General features: G+C 41.1%; 1 protein-coding gene across 2 annotated transcripts in view; it reads right to left on the bottom strand.

Moving 5' to 3' along the window:
* ARHGAP10 (Rho GTPase activating protein 10) overlaps positions 1-20,931 on the bottom strand; it is a 135,001-nt gene extending 114,070 nt beyond the window's left edge. For both annotated transcript variants that reach the window (XM_079305953.1, XM_079305954.1), the window contains exon 1: positions 20,597-20,931. In XM_079305953.1, coding sequence (XP_079162079.1) covers positions 20,597-20,750 — 154 coding nt within the window. In that variant the 5' untranslated portion in view covers positions 20,751-20,931. The remainder of the gene's footprint in view (positions 1-20,596) is intronic.
* Positions 20,932-21,644: the final 713 nt, after the last annotated feature.

The following is a 21,644-nucleotide window of genomic DNA, read 5'->3' as shown; positions in this document are numbered from 1 at the left end:
GTCAAAGGGACCATTCTTCAGGGGGAAAAAAAAAAAACCACAATTAAAACCTTTGAAAAGACATCTGTATAATGAAAAATACAGTGCTTTGGAACTGAGGAATCTGTCTTTTCAGGCAACTCAGTCTACAGGCACTGGCATAATCCCAATGCAACCTGAAGATGGAAATATATAAAAAAATGTATTCAGATCTTCCATTGCAAGAATAGATAGCCACCATAAATCATAACCTTAATGACTCTATACAGCATGGTTAAAGAAGCAATAGCTTCAACTACATACAAAAAATTTGTATCCTCATCACTAGTCATCATTCTTCTTAAATGATGAATGACCCAAACATAACCTCAGAGTAAGTCAAGTGTCTTCATGTAGAATTTTGTTTCATTTCTTGGCTGCATTTCACAATAATTTTTTATAAGTTCTCTTTAATACTACAACAGAAAAAAAAGGATGAGGCTGCAACTTTGCACTTGTACATAACATTAGACAAATGCTGTAATTTATAGTGAAGGTCCACTTCAAGCAAATTGTCAACAAGTTTGGGGTTTATTACCCAGATCAGATTCCTATCTGACCTAGATCACAAGCAACTAGGATGATATTGAATCCTCTCACTGCCAAATTCTTCATCATGCTATGAAGACATGCCCATCAAGTCACATTCACACTGTGCAAGTATGTGAGATAAATCAGTCAATATTTATTAAAAACTTTAAAAAGGTAGCAATTAAGCGGTTATTTTAGGAGCTTAGGACTCACAGGAGTTGGAAACAGTTTAATTTGCTTATAGCCACACCTGAACTTCCCCCAGCATTTTTTAAGTGTTAGTCTCTAACTAGAGACAGAAGCTGTCACAGTCTCTCTCTTGCAGTACTGACATGATTCAGCTGATTGATGGAAGGGAAATTTCACCAGGCATCAGGCAATGTTTCCCCATCCATTCTGCATACACACATTTTAGCTAAGTATGAACTGGGAAAACCAGAAGGCACTATAGCACTTCTCAGGACATTCAGGCGTTTTCAGGGAAAAAAAACCTGTTGAAGTCTGTAAAAATAATATTCTAAGTTTTTTATAGCACTAATTCTCTCATGGATCATATCTTCACTTCTATAAAGTAGGAAACTCCCTTTCCCTCATAAGTTTGCTTCATCCTTGGTTAATAAAAAGTCTAACAACATCACAAAAATCAGAGAGAAACAAAAGGACAACAAAAGGAAAAAAACAAGAGGGCTAGCAATACACTAGGGGGAAAATAAATAAAATCACACTACCAACTCCTGTGACACAGCTCAAATAATATGCTGTGAAACAGCCAGGCCAAATAAGAATAAGACACAAACACTTGTTCCAGTTTATCTTCTATTTATTTGAAAAGGCAATGGGGCTGATGACTCCATAAACCAGAATTAACACTTCTTCAGGGAAGCTCAACTCTCACCTCCCATGGACTGGACCAAAGGAACCTCTGGCTGCTGCACAGCACTGCACCAAAGCAATCCAGCAGCCAGATTTGTATAATAAAGAACAGGGTGTGACCAAGCCAGGCTATCAGCTGGAAATTGCTTTAGACAGCTGCAAACCTAGCTTTTCTTTGGCTTTCTTCATGCTTTCAAAAGGGTTTTAGTCACAGACACTCAAGTGCTGTGTCCAAGGCCTGACAGTTAGAGAAAATTGGAAACACACCCCCCCCCCAAACCTACAGATAACACAAGCCACAGGCTCACCACATTTTTTATAATGTTTTGTATATTTGAAGCTTCATTCATCTCCAGGAATTTCATAATCTGCTCTGTGGCTCCAAGGAAAACATCAATAGGCAAAGTTGTTTTCCTCAACTGGTTCAACTCCTGCTACCAACTTTTCCAATTCCTTATTTCCTTGAATTGTGAACTTTCTTATGGAACTAGAATTAAAAAAGGAAAAAAAATAAAAGAAAAAAAGTAAAAAAAATAAATGCAGCCAGCAAAATTAAATAGCAGACAAAAGAATTATGAAGGCAATTGAGCAACTGGCCGCACTTGGTTGAAAGAAACCACAACTATTTCTGACTATACCCATTTAGCCTGTTTGCCACAGTAATCCAGAAAGATTTCCTCTGATACCAGGAAATTAAAATTAAAATCTTAATGCTAGAAAGCAACAAAACACACTCATCCAAAGTTCTTTGAAAGGAAAGAAGAAAAGAATCATTACTTCATGTTGCATCATGTATCATTACCTTCCCTGCCTCCCTCTTAGGGATTTGCCTATGATATGAATAATTTCTGAATTGCTTTAAAGAAGCTCTCTTTCATTTATCAGCAAGCTAAATATATTTTCCTTTCTTAATATAAATGAGCAAATTTTGATCTGAACACAGAGAGGCATTAAGTGAACAGAAAATAATTAGAAGTCAGCATTTGCACACTGTATTTATTCTGTAGAAATGATGCTCATAGAAATCCCAGGTTGCTTAAAGGATTCTTCCAACAGTTAGATGATCTTGGTCATGTTATCTGCAATTACAGCAATCAAGCACAGGGACACTTCTGCACACTCATGTTTTAGATGCTTTCTTTTTCTAAATTGTATCCCTCCCCAGTCATTAAAGAAAGTAACAGCAGCAGCACCTAATACATTGCATGACAGCTTCACTTAATCCAACATTATAATCCATTAAAAAAAAGGGACACAGGAGAAATGAGGTCAGTATTAAACTAGAGATAGATGGTTAAATGTTGTGTTCAGCCCTAGGAAAGATTGACAACAAAAGTTCAACCTGTAACTATAAGATACTCAGAATTAAAATGTTTGAAGTATTTTACAATGTCTGCACATCTCCCAGTTTCTTCTTATCAAATAAGAAAAGTTCTTATGCTTTAATTAAATATATAACCATTTAGCATAGCAAAACCACTGCCTTTTATTTCAGCATAGAATGGATGAAGCATATACACTCTTTTTTCCCTAGATGTTCTTTCTGCAATGCTCCCTTTTCAAAAACAACACTGGTAACCCAATACAAACACATTCACTGCTGACAAGCCATGATTTGGCCACATGACTGTCCTGCCTGTGTTTCAGGTATTAGCTATGTCAAATCTAATTATCAGAGACAGCTTGACAAGGTCTTTCACATTATTCAGGAAAGGTGCACTTGCCAAAACCCTAGTGGAGGCTGTGGTATATAACAAATCTCACCCAGCTCAACTGAGGCTTGCAGCCCTCCTGACAGTTTTGCCCAATAAAACACTTCACATAAATAATCTCAGTCTAGCAAGCCTCTGTGAGTACTGTGAGGAATTTAGTGACCCACAATGTGTAAGAAATACTGCCCACAATGTTTACAGTCAAATGAATGAGGTTTTCTTCCCACATGATGACTGCAACAGAAATTATACTGGTATTAATTGTACCAATTATGAAAGCTTCTGTGTTAGTATGTTAGAGTGCTTCAGGCTATTCTGCCCTCAACTTGAAATCCTGCAATTCAAATAACAACCCTGTCTAGGAAGGGACAGCATATCAAAGAAGGTGCAAGGACTGAATTACAAGTTTTTCTAGTTAGTGGGTGTCTCTTCCCTTCATTTCTTGTCAGGGGTGAAGGGATACAGATACCAGGATGGAACATTCAAGCACGCGTTCAAGTATCTGGAGTTCATGGGAACACGACATAAACATATCTCATATTACCATGATTTTCCTGCAGAAATACCTATCCAAAGCAATTAAATGCTCAGGCAGTGTTACAAGAAGACATGTCTAACTCAAAAAAACAAGGAAAATTACCCAAGGGGAAGTTTGTAGGCACACCTGATTAAGCAAAGTGTCCAGTATAGTGGAACGCAAGAAAGAAAAGTACAATATCCACTTTTCTTCAGAGACCCTACAATAAAAGTTCTACAATAATTTATACTTCAACTCTTTTGTTTCTTTGTACAGGAATTACATAAATGATTGTTTAAATAGAAATGACAGTTACATCTTCCAGGGGTAGAGGCAGAGCAGGCAGGGAAAGCAAATGTTCTGCATGGGCATGGGAGAGCCAATAGGAGGGAGTTGCTGCACCTGAGACTTTCCACTAAAAGCTCCAGCACAGAAAAAAGTCTCTCACAGACAGGCTCTGGCCCTTACAGAAGTTGTGTTAACCAAGGAGATTGCACTGGCAGCAAGAGATAATATCAAACCCCAGCCCCAGTGCTGCAAAGCATCATTAGCTTTTACTCTGGAAGCTCCAGCAGGGCCTTTCTATATTCTACCATCCCAAGTTAGCACCTGGGTGTGCAAGGCTCTGAATAATACATGCACCCAGGTGAACATGGGCCCTCAGTACTACTAAATATTTGTTTAGAGGCACATTTAAAGCTGGAAGTGCAACTTGTACTAACTAACATACATTACTGACCACAAGAATGCTCACCAAAGTACTGTGTAATTGTGGGTTGATGCAAGAGAAAGAAGAGATGCCCAAGGATGTCAAGAGACAGAGTCTGATGAGAAAGAAACCTTTCAAGAAAAATAGAAATAAGATCAGACTCTCTCCTTTGAGAAGATCTCTCTGTTCCTGTGGCCAAAACCCACAGCAAAACATTATGGCTTTTCTCCAGCCCAGTCCACTCTTTCAAAACACATGATTTGATCTCAAATTTATTTAGAGTGTAGAGCAGTAACAGGCACTTAATAAAACCAAGCATGAATATCACAAGCTGATCCTCATTTCTACATGGCAGCAACTTATACCCAAACAAAGTAAAACATACCAAATACCAGTGTAGGATTCCCAGACAAAGTTAGTTTTGAACAGTGCTCACAGTTGCACAGATTATACAGAACTTAGGGCAGAGAATGGATGGTGATTTCCTAATTACAACCTGGTAAATGAAGAGAGTGTCCCCACAAAAAATTAATTTCTCTCGGTAAAAGATATATAAAGTCATTACCTAATCCTTCTGCATTTGAAACTTTAAATAAAGTGCCATCAAGACAAATGAGACAAATTGTTCATATGCAATCAGCTATATGGATGGATGGAAAGGAAAAGCACTCATGTTTCCTTTCTTATGTATGGTTGTGGAAAAGAGGAGGGGAATCTTCCCTGATAGGTCTCAAGCCCACACCAGACATCTGCATAAACAGTTTTCTTGTATTGTTGGTCTGATGTCAACTCAAAGCATAAGCATCCTCTTGTTCTTATTACTAATAGAGATTTGAAAAAAAATTTTATAAGGCAAATAAAATTACTAATACAAAAATAGCTTAAAAATTGAAAACTTTGTGACTTTTGGCAACTTACTATTAAGCTGGCTTGCTGACTGTTGCCCATGAGAAACCCCAAATCCTTTCTGATTCTAGGTTTGTCATCTTCTTTAATAAAAGACACGCTGGCTTTACATACATTCTGTAATCTTCACTCCTGGTTTCCAAAGATTCATGCTAATCTAAGACATTTGGCCATAATTAATCAATCTAAAACAATGGAACCCAGTGAAATTTAGTTCATGCCTCATTTAGCAGTTCAGTGGGAGCCACCTGCTTTGTGTTAGGGCAAGACTTGAGCTAGGATTCATTTGCAAGGCTTTCAGATAATTTATTTTTTTGTTATTAGTTACCACTGTCAACAGACAGAAAGAGAAGGATCCAAAAATTCAGTCAATTACTTCTAGGGCTGGGTAGCAGCCAGCAGGAATACTCATTGCTGGGTTCAGCAGAGGTTTGCCAGATGATGAGAGATGTTAGCATCGGCAGGGAAAATTTCCTTTCTTGGCTTGTATTTGCTAAAGGCTACAATCACCAAATTAGGACTAAGGATGGGTTCAGAAGGAAAAATTTAGGGCTAAATTTAGGAGTGGTGTCAGTATTAACCATCTGTAAGGGCAGAGACTAAGTTGGGTAGGGTCACTGATAGGAAAAGAAGAAAACAGAGTCAAAACTGGCAGTGAATTTCAAAGGGTGCAGCTGGATCTGGCTCCATGTGAGGCAGACTGAAGCAAGGAGCAGCACAGAGCCAGGGGGCACAGGATGACACAGCCACCTGCACCCTCAGCCTCAGTGGGCTGCTGGGTACAAGGTGAGGTTTGGACAAGCCAAAGCCACTGTACTGTGACTAGTGCCGTGGTGGAGATCGTTGCCTGACTGGATGTAGCTCTGGAACCAATTTCTGGGGTTGGGGTACATTTCCAACCAGCACAAGCCAAAACATTCCCAATTCTATCAGAGCAACAAGGTAAGAACAGTCCCATGCCCTTCATATTCCAGAAAGCACAGAATCAAACCGATGGGTTCACCACCTAGCTGGAACATTTAACATGACTGCAAGTTAAAACTGAGCATTTAAAATCCAACACACTGTCCTCAAATCTGCAAGAACCTACACCAAAACTAGTCCTGATCATTGGTTAGGGAACTCAATGGGCAGTCTGAAACTCTCACAATTCACAGCACAGCCCCAATGTCTCCATACTGTCTTGCAAAACAAAATATGCCAATGCATAGGTAAAAAGGTTAAACATCAGGGCCTCCTAATAACTAACTCCATCTCCAGTGAGGGCTTGATGTGCAATCCTATCTAATCACTTGGCCTCTCACTTCACCCATGTGTAAACAGAACCACAGCCCTAACTACTGCACAGGATGTTGAAAGGTTCCCATTTAAAATGCTTTACACACTTCAGATTTTTAACTGCTTCATAGGTTAAGAGCTTTGTTTGTTTATTTTTAAGAATAATCTTGTATTAATGTGTTTTAAAGTGTACATATTTTACCCAACAAAAAAACCACAGTGATACAAATAAAACACAAGAAACCATTAGCAAGACCTTAAAATGGGGTGTGACTTGGCTGAGCATAAGTAAATAACTCACCTTTAATTCTCCCGATGACATTTCCTGCATGACATAAATCTTTCTACTGGGTTTTTCTAGCAGCAACCCTAAATAAGGAGCTTCATCCTATCAAGAATCCCAACCACACCAAGCTGTTCACTGCAGGAGTATAGGGCAAAGCAAGGAATTTCCCTTTGACTTGAATTCCTAAGTATCTGGAATCACTAAGAGCATGCAGAAGAATTAGTCATTGCCAGGCAGACGTGCTTCATTTTGCTGGGACACAAAACAACAACTCTTAATTCCCTCAATTCACATTCATTACCCACTTACAGCTGTAACTATGTATCTTCTTGAAATGAAAACAAACATTAAACCAGCTCACAGACAAACATCATTCTAACTTAAGAAAACAAACATCAATGGAACTGTTTACTACACCAAAGAATTCTCAGCTCCCTATACTGCACATGCCACTAAAACATTCCCATGGGCTTTGATCCAAAAACCACGACAAGTCCATGAAGTATCAAAAGGCAGAGAGAAAAGTGACTACCAGAAATCAAATCCAAGAGGTTTAAACAAAAAACAAAAGGGAAAAAGAAAAAAAATTAACGAATTCACTCAATAATGCTCAATAAATGAATGCTACCATTCAATATTATAATGTTATAAAAAACTGTATGTTTTTTTCTCTTTTTCCCTTGGAAAAGGTTAGAGAATCCATCACCTGAAAAAGCTGAGGCAAACTGCACTAGAAAGCAGTATAATGGATCCCCATCTGGAAGCAAAGCAACTGGGAATAAGCAAATGTCTTAAAGAAAGTAAGCAAGAAAGAAACCCCACCACACTCCTCAAAAAAAACTGACATGCTCCCTTCCTCTGACATTACTAAGTACTGACATCAATCTATTCTCTGCACTTTTTACAGAGCCAAAAGACATGTATTTTCCCCTTCTAATTGGTCTGCTGTGACTAAAAATTCAACTGATATTGGCAACACTGGTCTGAGCATATCTTTTCCAAAGCCCAGCAAGGAATTATAGGGACATACATCAAAGAAGACTTGATTCAGCCATTGTTCTGTCCTACAGCTCTATCCCAAAATCTCTTAGGAACCATGAGCATGTCTCCATGGTAGCATGTGTTAAAACCCTTGCTATTAGACCTTTGCTGTTCATCCCTAAAACTCAAACTCGAACATCCACCTGAGTTTGCTCTATAAATAGTCACCAGAAAAGCAGCTAAAGACATTAAATAAGGTGAAGAAGGCAGCAATTTCTGCTGACTATGAAAGGAATCATATGGAAAGTTACACTGTTCAGACCTGTCAGAGAGAAGAGAGACAGAATCACCAACCACTGAGCTCATGTCAACTATTTTCCAATCAAAATTCCTTTCTGGCATCCCCCAGTGCCTCTGCTTGTCACTGGGAATGCCACCCCAACACACCCATACAGGCACTCAGAACAAAACTCAGCAGCTGCTCATATCTCTTTCAGCTACTACACTAATAATAGTGTCCAGGAAGCAATGTTCCAATAAGGCTGTTCAATAATGTCCTCATGATACATGAGATCACCTCCAGACCACTAATAAATATGGAAATATTCTATATTTAAAATAGAAACTGCAAGAATGGGTTTCAGGGAAAGAAATCCTTATTCAAAAGATAACAACCTTTAAAGATAAATTGTCTTAAGGTTTTGCTATCAAACCTGACACATCAAAAGATACAATCCCTTTCATCTGCTCATAAGTCTTCAAGAGCCTAAAAGCAAGCAAACCATAGCTATCACTACAGGAACAGAGAGCACATACAGAGAGCTTTATTTATAAAAGGGTTGAAATTGAAATAAACGTTGATAGAATTATTTGGGAGATATTTGACTTTTTTGTGGTATCAGAAGCTTTTGTTTCAGGAGGGGCTTTGATTATTTGTTTTGGTTACATGTTGCTTACAAACACAGTTAAGTTCCACTGGAAGAAAACTTTCTCTGTACCAGAGAGAATTCACAGAATGACTAAATTGGAAGAGACCTTCAAGAAGGAAGCACAATCAGATAATTGCCCACGTGGTCCAGTTGCTTCCTCCATCCAAAAAAAACTGGCTACTTTTCCTGCCTGACATTTTAGCTACCAATTCCATTTTTATATGCATCAATGGTAATTATGCCAAGCTAATTTCCAAGAAGGTATTAAACCCAGCTTCCTTCTAAACACTTTCATTTCAAGAACAACAAAAAAACAAAAAACAAGAGGAAAAAAATCCCTCCTCAATGAAGCAAGTTTTGCAATAACTTTACCAACCATAAGTGGACCTCAGTACAGTCATATAGTGCTATAGCAAAGTTGGCATACCTGTTTTTCTTCACATCTGCATGCTTTCAGTAAAAAAAAATGTGAATGATGAAATGCTACAAACCTTAGAAAAGCCAAACTGCTGACTGCAATTTCCACTGGAATAGTCTGCGTGGTGAGGGCAGAGCAGCTGCTTTCTGAGCTCATACTGCCATGCCCTCTGTTCCAAGATGTCCAGCACATGACTGCAGGAGAATATGGAACATCCTCCTCTCAGATTCCATATTAAGCTAACTTACTTGAAGAGGATAAAAACAGTTTTTAAGTATTGCTCAATTTAAATAATGACTACAGAAAAAGCAGTGAGTGCAGCCTCCTATAATGGAGAAAGGACTCATACAGAACATTTCTTTGTGACATTTCAATATTCATGAAATGTTTAACAGATAAATAACCCTAAATTTGAAGCAATAGATTAAATAGTGATAGAAAGAAAGATGGAAACAGGTGAAGGGTTTACCCAAAGCTGCTCACAAAGTCACTTCTCTAGACACAGTTTTTCACATACGAAGAAGAAAAACAAAAAGAGAATTTACTTTGCAGATACAAACCATGTCCACTATAGAAAGATCCTCAAGAATGACAGCAACCTATTTGCAGCAATTTTTTTAAAAAAGTGTCCTATATACAAATTATGCCACACAAAAATATAATGTATTTTTGTAAATTAATAAAGAGGAATTCGTACTTAAGATACACTCTAATTACAACTATATTAAAGTGGGCAGGAAGTGAAATGGAATTTCCAGGTAAGTGAAGGCAAAGAATGATTTCTGTTGAGTCTCAAAGCTACATTTTCCAGATAAAATTTGCATCTTGGCTATCACATACTACATGCACTGTGTAATATTTGTACACACACAGTAAAATTTTCTGTTAGTTGTGTGTGACTCACCTTCCTTACAGCTCTTCCATCTGCTTTTTTTCAGGTCTCAGCCCTCTAGAAGGGCATTTCTAGTCATCAGTACCCTCAGAGCTGGTTGCACTACGTGGCTCACTAGGCTCCAATCTCCTTCAGTTTTGCTCCAGGCCCTTAGCAAAGTCCATCTAAATAGAGTGCCAGGTTCTACCCATTCAAGAATGCAACACAAACATTTCCTTAGCTCATTATACTAACTACACAAAAATTTGAGGTGCATGTTTGGAGCTTAGAACTATTCCTTCACAAAACATTGCAAAAACACTGCAGTGAGAGGAGAGACACAGGTGGCAAAAATAAATTTCCATGCTTGACTAGCTAGTTCCCTATCCCTCAGGATGGCAGCATCCCCCCCTCAGGTACAACCCTACCCTCGTGGGACAAGCAGTAATGGGGTTGGAGAAAACAGAGATGTGTTTTGTGAAACAAAACAAAAATAACCATGGGACAGAGGAGCTTTTCATCAAAAGATTCTCCTACTTCTTGTGTTGGTTTTGGCTGGGATAGAGTAAATTTTCTTCGTAGTGGCTGGTATGGGGCCGAGTTTTGGATTTGTGCTGAACACAGTGACAGTAATAAGGATGTTTTTGTTATTGCTGAGCAGGGTTTACACAGAGCCAAAGCCTTTCCTAGTTTTTGCATGGCCATGCTGGTGGGGAGACTGGGGATGCATGGGAGACTAGGATAAGATCCAGCAGGGACAGGTGACCCCAACTGACTGAAGGGATATTACACAGAATATGCCGAGTTGAAATGGACCCCCAAAGATCACTGAGTCCAACTCCTGGCCCTGAACAGCACCATCCCCAAGAGTCACACCATGTGCCCAAGAGTATTGTCCAAACACTTCTTGAACTTTGTCAGTTGGTGCTGTCACCACTGGCCTGGGGAGCTCATTCCAGTGCCCAACCATCCTCTGGGGAAAGAAATTTTGCCTGATATTGAAGCTAAACCTCCCTTGACACAATTTTAGGCCACTCCCTCACATCCTGTCACTCATGAGGAAGTCCTAACTGCAATCAGGTCTCTGTTTAGTCTTCTCCAAGGTGAACAGACCAAGTGACTTCAGCCACTTCTCATCAGGCTTCCCCTCAGGACCCTTCATCATTTGTGTCCTCCTTTGGACGCTCCCCAACAGTTAAATATCTTGGTTATATTGTGGCATCCAGACTGCCCCCAGCACTGGAGGTGAGGCTGCCCCAGCTCAGAGCAGAGGGGACAATCCCTCCCTTGCCCAGCTGGCCATGCTGTCCCCAGGACAGGGTTCCCACCTGGCTGCCAGGGCACTGCTGGCTCACACTCACTTTTCCATGGAGCAGCAGCCCCAGGTCCCTTTGCACAGTGCTGCTCTCCAGCCTCTCATTCCCCAGCCTGTGCATCCAGGGTGCCCCATCCCAGGTGCAGAACCTGGAACTTTTTCTGGCTGAATTTCACATGGTTGGTGAGTGCCCAGCCCGCTGATTTGTCAAGGTTCTCTTTCAAGGTACTCCCTGTCTTCAGGGACCAAATAGCTCCTCCCAGTTTTGTGTGATCTGCAAATTTCTTTAGCATCCCTTCTAGTCCTGCATCCAAGCTGTTAAAGAAGATGTTGAAGAGCACAGGGCTTAAGATGGAGCCCTACAGAACCTCACTAGTGACAGGTCTGCTGTCCACCCCCTTCACTACAACCCTTTGTGCCCCACCCCTGAGCCAGCTGCTCAGCTATTGCATGGTCTGTTTATACAGCCTGTGCAGAAGGATCCTTCCACAGGAGAGACAGTTTCCAAAGCTCTACTAAAATCCAAAACATTTACATCAGCTGGCTTCCCTTGATCAGCTAGGTGTGCTACCTTGCCATAAAAGGAAATCAGATTTGATAAGCAGGAATTTCTATACCAATGGTGTGATGATCCATATATAGAGAGGGGAGAAGTAGGGGAATATTTGGAATAACAGCATTTGTCTTTCCAAGTTACCCTTACAATGTGATTTTGCCCTGCTCTTCTGGAAATGACTGAACACATGCCTGGCTATGGGAAGCAGTGAATAATTCCTTGTTTTGCTTCATTTATGAACATGGTTTTTGATTTCCCTGTTGAACTGACTTGATCTCAACACAGTTTTCTAGCTTTTACCCTTCTAATTTTCTCCCTGATCCCACTGGCTGGGAGAGAGAGCAAGTGGCTATACAATTTTCAGTTGTTATCTAGGGTTAAGCCATGACATTTCTAAAACTTAAAAAAATTAAATAAAAAAATTTAAAAGGCAATAATTCCAGATAGTTTGATGTCTTTTAGCAAAGATGCTGAATCCCCTGGAACAAGGGAACAGATAGAAAGAGGCACACCAGAAATTTGAAACTCTACATTTTGAAATTACTGAAAGCATAAAATGAAGCACAATAAAAGAACAGTAATATTACCACAGAGCAAGTGTTTGAGAGCAGACTGGACAAAGTCAGCTTTGTTTCTGAAAAGCTTGCAAGCTGAGGAGTTGAACAGACAAAAGCTTTGGAGAAACTGTCCTTTGGCTGGTGACTGAGTTTGTCAGTCAGTCCAGGCCTCTCCAACAGAGAAAGCTTACAACCTGGGATTATAAGAGGAAAAAGGTATGGACAAGTAACACTGCTTTGCTCTCAGAGCACTGATGTGTACCAAAGGCTGACACTATGCAGCACTCACAGTCCCTTAATCCACATAAGCTGCAAGCTCAGCCCCACAACAGATTTCTAAGAACTGGGACCCACTGTCAAAATTATGTTTAGACAAGTTTGTCAGGTCCTCCATGATCTGGCAGCATGGTCCCTCCACCTGTTTGCCAGACAGCTTGATTTCTTTTGAAGAAGCACATTTGAAGCAATTATATTTTTGTATAAAACTGCTACAAGTTTCCATATTTTCTTTGTTTCAACATACCTACATTCAAATATCATTAACATTTTTCAAAGCAAGCAACTCTAATGACTGCCAGAATCCCATAATAAATCAAACAAACAAAAATGCTCTCTGCTTGGAAAAACATCCCAGTTTTTGAGATTTGATACACTACAATCTGATTTTTTCTTAAGGCTTAAACACTTGATGTATGACAAACTTCATACACTTCAATATTCATTCCTTATTTCTAAGCCCCCATGCACCAGCCTAATGGAGGAAATGGACACATTTCAAAGCAAAAAACCATTTCACCAGCAACAAAGTGGCTGAGAATCTATTCCTGGACACCACACACACTACAATGTCCTTCAAGGCTCAGCTCTGGTACAAAGCCCTGCTCAGTTTCATCCTGGATACTGAATTTTCCCTGCCAAATTAAACAAAGCATTGTTTTTCCTCTTCAAGGACATGCAGTCCCAACCAGCCAGGTGCACATACAAAAGCTGACAAGGACCCAGGGAAGCTGTAACAACCAGATTTACTGAGAGACAAAGCCCCTCTCTGACCTACCTATTGAGCCAATAACCTTCACAAGCCCAGTCCTCTCATTGAAAGGGGCAGCAACAGGTTTATTCAAAGTTCTGGGCTGTAGTAAAACCACCATCTGTTTAATAACACTGTTATTTTCCCCTCATGCTGCTCTTTTCCCACAAAGGAGAAGCCTAGCATGAATGATTTACAGGAACTTCTGATTTGGCCTTGGCCTGTGATGGCCACATAGCTTCTGAGGGCCTGGATGTTTTCTCTCTATTTTTATCCTGAAAGATGAGCAAACACACAGGATGGAAAAGAACAACAAAGGGAGGAAACAAAAACAGAGCAGAAGGAGTAAAAGACAAAGAATGCGGTATCTTCAAGATGCTCCATCCATAGCTACAAGCAGGTATGGAAAAACAACATGACATTGATGTTGTCTGTCAAAAATTGCCAAAAATACTTGTTTAGAAAAATAATTGGAGGACGGGCCACAGATTTCCCTTTCCAGTATCTTATTTCCCAGTGAAATACCAAAATATGTGCTTTGGACAGAAGGCACACATTCATCCCAGATGTATAATATGAGGCTTCATAAATTACTGCCCTCTCTCCATCAAAGTCACACCCAGAGGAAAACAACCTGCACAGGAGCTGCTGGGATGGAGCACAAGTGCCTGCTTCAACTCATTGCAAAACTGATGGCTGAGTTTAAATTTGGCAAGGAAGATGGGTTTGACTTAGCAACAAGGCAGATTTTGGGTGCTGATTAAGATTGACAAATACAGTGGGTGGCAGCAACCACCAGCAGAGAGATGTTACATTCCCTGAACAGCAGTTCCTTAAACTGCTCTGCTAATACGTGCCCAAGTTTGTTTGATCATATATTTTACATTTATTAGATGCTCCAGAAAGCGTTCAACTGCACCAAGTGTCTTAATTAGTCAACTAAGAAACCTGAAGACTTTTAAAAGATAACCAAAACACTGAGCATATTCTAAGATCTTAAGGGCAACCGTCATAGAACAGTAAATATGGTATTGAAACTTAGAAAAGTGACATTAGACAAAAAAGGAAGCCCCATCAGACATGAGCAAATCATAAAAATTATCTCAAGAAGCCACAACCCACACTATGAAAACATTAAGCATATTGCCAAGATTCACACTCTCTGAACTCTCTCTCTAAAACAGCCAAGCCCCTGGTTTTTAAGTTAACATGCTAAGTGTTGCAGTATGACTGAAGTAGGCATTGTAAAACAAAAGCACTACAGTCAATGTAAACTTTATACATTAATTATGTAATGTTATAAAACACCTGGGAAGGAGACAAGCACCATGATGCAGCTCTTGAGTGCCATTCCAAACATGTTTCCACGTGCTCCCTATCTAAAGGAAGAGCAGAGCACCCAACCCGTTTGCTACTTCCCAAAAAAAAAAAAATCACCATAGTACTCTCCCTCCTGCCCCTTTGGAAAAACATCTGTGCCAGGCAGAAAGAGATGTTCTGCCTCAACAGAACTCACCAAGTTATTTTAGACTGGACTTCAGAAGTGTTATCAGTGTCATAAAGGCCAGCTTGCTAAAATTTGCAACATTTTTGCAATTCAGAGCAGGCAAGCACAGGATAATTTTAGGAACAACATACACCTACAGCCTTAGCAGTGGGCCTATTTTTCTTTAATTGCAAGCAAGTGTTGGCACTTTGTACAGTCTATAGAATTAATCCACCATTTCTGTTGATTTTGTCCTGAAGACTGACAATTACACCTATCAGTGATAGCGGTCTTTAATGACCACTAACACATTTTATCTAAAGCTGAAAAATGATGCTTTTCCCCCAAATGATTAAAAGAAAAAAAAAAATCACTTAACAGCAGTTTTTCACATCTTCAGAACTAAGAAAATCCATATAAATTCATGAAATTTCATATTTTCTGATATCACAGATGTTTGGTAGCACAATACTCTGCTTTCAATACAGGGAAAAAAATGAGCAGTGGAACATCTCCAGGACAAAGACAGTAAGGGAGCTAGTTAGTAATTCAAGCTGAAGAGATGAGATTCAAGCTGACAAACTGGCATCCTCCACAGAATGAGCCTGACACTTTTTATAGCTACTGACACAGTAACGAATGCTCTACTTGGGGTGGAGCGAAACAAAATGTTCTTTAGAGCACTTTCTTAAACATAAGCATTTCTCTGGTCCTTGTACAGAAACAACTTTATCTACAAGCAGAAAGGAAAAAATATAAAGTGCTGTCACAGTTAATTAGGTCCCAATTGTGGCAATTAACTTGAAGGGAAGAGAAAAGCAACGTTTTATTACTTATTATCAGCAGCTCTTTCTTAAGGGAAATCTCTATTAGATGGGCCCCAAAGTACCTGTTTGCCTTAGTTTCTAATGAGTTCTATAACGGGAACACTTACAACAGAAAGTTGAGTTTTTTTAAAGGTACATACAGCTCAATAGCCTTTGAAATACTGCCCTTGAAGTAATTATTATCTAATGTGATCCTAGCAGAGTATATTTCAAATTTAAATCTCAGAGCATTCACATACAGCATTGATTTTCTTATGGTTACCACACTTAAAGCACACCCTACAATAGAAATAAAGACTGGGTTTGAGTTATTAATTCAAAAATAAAATAGCTTTCCAAAATGCTAAATGTAAAGATTTATTAATTCAGAGGTCTCACTGAATTCAAGGCAAAATAATCAAATATAGAGCCCTAACCAACCACAGTTGACTTAGGAAACTTATGTGCAAAGTTCAACTAAGACCCTCTTGCAATATTCCCCCATCCCCATTAAGTAAGAATGGTATTAATTTTTTAGTCCATCTTTGGATTCTATCTAAATCTTTAGTAAATGTCCATTTCTTGTCTAGAAGCTATTAATAAGCCCTATACTAGTGGCCTTATCTTACTTCTTTAACATGCACTGGAATAGCAGTAGAACATTTTTGTTGCAAAGAAAAATTCCTAAGACTTTGAAAGCTGGCACACATTACACATGGTTTCATAACTGCAGATTGTATTAAGGAAAGCTTTAAAAAGTAGACAATTAGTGCTTAGGAAAAAAATGCACCACAGCTCAAGTGGTCTGAGAGGTTTTTATGTGGTGTTATTATGTGGATTACCACAGCTTTTATATTTACATAATAATATATACACCAGGTCAGGCCAAAATCTAACCTAGACCAGTGTCTGGAAGGTCAACCACCACCACACACCAAGAGAACTGGCCAAGAAAAAGAATATGGGCTTGGACTACTCAAACTGGGGCTTGGGACTGGATTAGGTTCTTCAGTCATCTTTGTTAAAAAAAAAAAGATGCTCATCAGTAACTCTGTATATTCCAACAAACTTTCTACATAAAATAAATTTGGTTCCCATTTTGTGCTCTGTCTGGAAGAGTACAAGAAATAACTCTTCCATGAAAAACACAAAATGAAAATAGCAATAAGAAGCAGTCACTGAGCCTACTGGGCTGCACTGGATAGCCAGGATGCCCACTGCACCAAATACATCCATCTTCTGTCTTCAGCAGCCCATCACAAAGTCATTGCAGTTGACTCAAATAGAATTCTGCTCCAATTTGAGCCTAAATCCAAAAAATGGGGAGGCTCTGCTTTCAGGCACATGGAACAGCTGTGAGCATGCACTCACAAGTATTCTTTGCAAAGGCTCTGTGAGATGCCCAGGGCCAAAACCTATACTTGTGATGACTCTTCCTACCTCACCTTGGCAGTGGCAGCTCCTGCTGTAGATAAATTAAAAAAAAAAAAAAAACAAAAAAAAAAACTTCAAAAATTATCTTCAAAAGCCCCCCAAAAATCTCACACTCCTGTGAAGAGACCAAGAATTGGAACAATATAGAGATAAAAATATAGACTGAATATATAGTATTTATCTAGTGTATTCTTTAGCTTCCAGGAAATTGCACTGCAGATTTTTTAGAGTTCAGAACTAAACCTCTTACATTCCTTTCATGATTCAGAATGAGGATTCTTTTATAAGGCACCCTTAAATTCACTTTCATTGAAGCACAATTATCTCAATACAGAAGTTATTCATAAACTACGTTGATCCTAACTTGTTCAGTTGAACTGGGATTCCCTAAGAAATATTGCATTTCTATTTTAAAAGGAGTAATTGTATACCACTTGTATTAACTGATCAGTTTCAGTAGAGAAAAAATAGGTTTGTACTCCTTTTAAACATGTTTAACTGTCATAAAAAAATGAAGAGCCGCTTATTGTTTATTCATCCTTCCAATATTTAGCTTGAACTAGACAACTGGGTGATTCAAAACCTTACACAGGAAACAGACAGCTTTGAGTCACTCTTGTTTATCTTTGAAACTGCTGAAACTTTAAAGTGTAAAGATACACTTGAAGTATGCTTTATTCTGGGAAGTCAATAATTTAAAAATGCAAATTTTTTTTTTTGGTTCTCTTTTTCAAGCAGTATAGTCCTGTACTAACAAAAATTCGATTCTGAGTTTTAGGTGAAAAAATACAATGCCATACAACTGAGGAGACAAATGGAAAGGAGCCAATGAGAGGATCTACATCATGTTACTGTTGTGCCCTGCAAGGCGCTGATGGTTCCTATGAATTAGAAGGAGTAGTAACAGTATCTGCTTTCACCTGTCAAAATGTAACCCAGTGCAGGCAACATCAAAGTCACTTACAAGGCTGGCTGTCAGGCAGGAAGAGGGATCTATTCAATTGCATCAGTTATTCACACCTAAAGAACCCCCAGAACATCTGCTGCCAGCTTTACAAGTGAAATAAGGAAATTGCTAAGGGAGGGAAATGCTGGCAGTGTCTATTGCAGTCCCACAAATCACACATTTCCCACAAACTCAAGAAAAATACTGCACCTACTACATTTTAGACTTAACACACCACTCAGAGCAGCCGATCACACTTGCATATCAATTACACCAGGTGCAAATCTCACATTTTACCTGGTTCTAGAAACAGGAAATATTTTAGCTATTATCAATATTACATTTTTTGTAATGGTTTTGTAAAAATTGTCAGCAACTATTGTTTAAGAGGCAGTCATCTAAGCTCACTACACCCTGCTTTATTATCACATTCTCAAAATTGCAGTGAGACTATCTTTGTGCAGAAAATGCAGTTTGGACACAAATGAATAGACCATTGTGTCTAGACCACTTCTCAAGCTGGGTGTTTGGAACAGATACTAATCTCATTTGGTTTCCTGACAGCAAATGAATCAGGTTCCTAAAAGAATTTATATGATAACATTTTCTTCTGAAAACACAGGGAGGGCAAATACCCTAACCACTGGGGTTTCAGTGGGTTTTAATCATTGGGCTTCTTGTACTTCCTCTGCTTCAATTTATCTTTAAATATCTGTTGAACAGTGGCACTCCTTCACCAGCACAAGGCAACTCAGCTTCAAACCTGTCACTCAGGGCACTCTAAAGAGGAGAGACAACTGCAGAAACCTGAATTGTGGGAAGAAGGGTCTAACCTGTTTATACTTTTCAAATAAGTATGCTGAAGACATTTGTTAGAATAAGGCACAGCAACTAAACTCAAGAATAAACCTTCTGACTATCATCTCAGAAAGGAAGGCAGCACTGAGACCTGAACACCAGGCAGGATCTCAGATAGCTTCTCTAAATATTCCTGATGGATTAGGCCCCTCAGGACAGGTGGCTCTGGCCAGCACACTTGGCTTCCCCCACACACAGCAAAGCACTGAGCACTGCACACAAAGCCAATTTACCAGCACGGGATTCTGGTGTGCTGTGGACAGGACTCTCATTTGAGTTAGGGCTTTCCTCACCACAGCCAGCTCCACGCTTTCAATTAACTTCTGTATACATTACCATACATGAGCAACTGAGGGTTTGGGGCAGTTGCCAAAATACTGTCTAGATGCTTGAGGAAGAGAAGTGGAACTATTTCCCTCTACTGTTCTTATCCAATTTTTGGGATACTTTTTTACTTTACACTCCTAATTAAGATGATTTATACTGTCACTTCAAATCACAGACTTTGAACAATCCTCTAAGATCACAATTTGCAGTAACTGAATGCTAACTGGCCAAAGAATAGCAGACAAGTGAAATTTGATACGGCATTTCCTACCAGAGACAAAATCAGAAAACAATGTTTCTTTATTTACAGAAATGAGTTAATTCTGGTTTTTAAAACTTCACCATATCCAGGCAGCTACACAGATCAAACCCCTATCAGTTTAATGGAAACATCCTGACAGCATGGTTTCCTGGCTTCAGAGGTTTACCATACCAGAGGTGCTGTACACTTCTGAGAACACAGTACCATAGCACTGTATTAGTGGTTTATTTGAATAATTGGTGTAGCAAACCATCCTACTAAATACTTAAGTGACTACACAACTGTGTCTTATGTCAAATGGAAAAATACATTAGCACAATACTACACTAAGAACGTGCATGAACATGGTCATTCGAGGCAAAATTAAAAAAACACATAAACCACATTATAGCTAACTATTTATATACACTATGTGTATACTCAACAAGTAAACCCAAAATAAACAAACACAATCACATTTTAAGAGGCCAAAGGCATAGAACTGGCAACCGGCGCTGCCAGCACAAAACTAAGTCTGTCGATTTCAGAACACACTCCTTTTGACAAAGGTATTTTCCAGCAGCCTCTGCACAGGCTGCAATGCACAGGAATGACATGGTTCTGGCCAGGAGCGCGATTCACAGCCTTTCAGCCTGCAGCGCACCAGCAACACCTGGGACCGAGTCCTCCCGGTGGATTTCACCGGGACTGCTGCCGGGGCTGCTCCGGGCTCGGCACCGCCGAACACAGGAGCCAGGCCCGGCCCAGGAGCCGGGCAGATGCAACAGGAGTCACCCGGCGCTGCCACCACCGCCTCCATCCCCTGTTCCTCTCCGCGGAGAAGAGCTGCAGATGACCTGCGTCTGCAAGCGGCTGATGGGGATCCCAGGGGCGAGGCTGGGGAACGCCAGTGCAAAGCTCCGCGCCACAAAGGCGAGCGCCGCCGGCTCAAAGGCGAAAGCTCCCGGCGCCGGGCAGCCGCCCCCGCAGCTCCCCCCGTTCCCCGCCACTCACTCTTGGTCGCGGCGATCAGGTTCTTCCCATCCTTCAGCAACTCCTTGATAAACTTATTGGTTTTCTCCAGCTCGGCCTCGTGGGCTCTCACCCGCTCCCTGAACCAGGGGCTGTCCAGGTAGCAGTCGCTGAACTCCAGGGGCTGCAGCCCCATGGCTGCCGCCGCCGCCGCGCCGGGACTCGGCTCCCCGCGAACCGCAGCACCGCCGCCCTCCGCAGCCGCGGCCACAAAGCCGGAGCAGCAGCTCCCCCCGCGCAGGGCTGGGCACGGGCACACACAGCCGAGCCCAGCGGAGCCGCCCTCCCGGCAGCTCCGCCGCGACACACAGCCGAGCGGGGCGGGCAGAGCCGGCGCCCGCCCCTTCCGAGCTCCCGCGGCAGCGGCCGCACCGGGCGGGGCGCTGGGGCCGCGCCGGTGCGCCCGGTCCTCGGGCAAGGCAGCTCGGCTGGGGCGCTGCGGGCGGCCCCGAGCGGAGAAGGTGGGCAGGTACCGGTACCAGATAGGGCTCTCTGCGCCGCAGTGACACCTCCGCAAGTCACACATGGACAGTCACCGACCGCGAGGGACAAGCGCAGGGTTCTGCACCAGGGGACAGCCCTGGCTGTGCGCATAGCCTGGGGAACCGGAGAGCAGCGCTGTGCAAAGGGATATGGGGGTCCTGCTCCATGGAAAGATGAATGTGAATCAGCAGTGCCCTGGCAGCCAGGAGTGAACCCTGTCCTGGGGGCATCAGCATCACCAGCTGGGCAAGGGAGGGATTGTCCCCTCTGCTCTGAGCTGGGGCAGCCTCACCTCCAGTGCTGGGGGCAGTCTGGGGTGCCACAATATAAAAACGACATTAAGTTATTTAAGAGCATCCAAAGGAGGGCTACGGGGATGGTGAAAGGCCTTGAGAAGCCATATGAGGAGCGACTGAAGTCACTTTGTCTGTGCAGCCTGGGAGAGACTGATGAGAGACCTCATGACAGTCTTCAACAACTTCGTGAGGAGAAGAGGAGGGGCAGGCACTGATCTCTGTGGTACCCAGTGACAGCACTTGAGAAAACG

Source organism: Erithacus rubecula, assembly GCF_903797595.1.
Source record: "Erithacus rubecula genome assembly, chromosome: 5".
In the NCBI taxonomy this organism is placed as follows: Eukaryota; Metazoa; Chordata; class Aves; order Passeriformes; family Muscicapidae; genus Erithacus; species Erithacus rubecula.
Note: the sequence above shows the minus strand (reverse complement) of the source record. Positions and strands in the feature narration are given on the sequence as shown.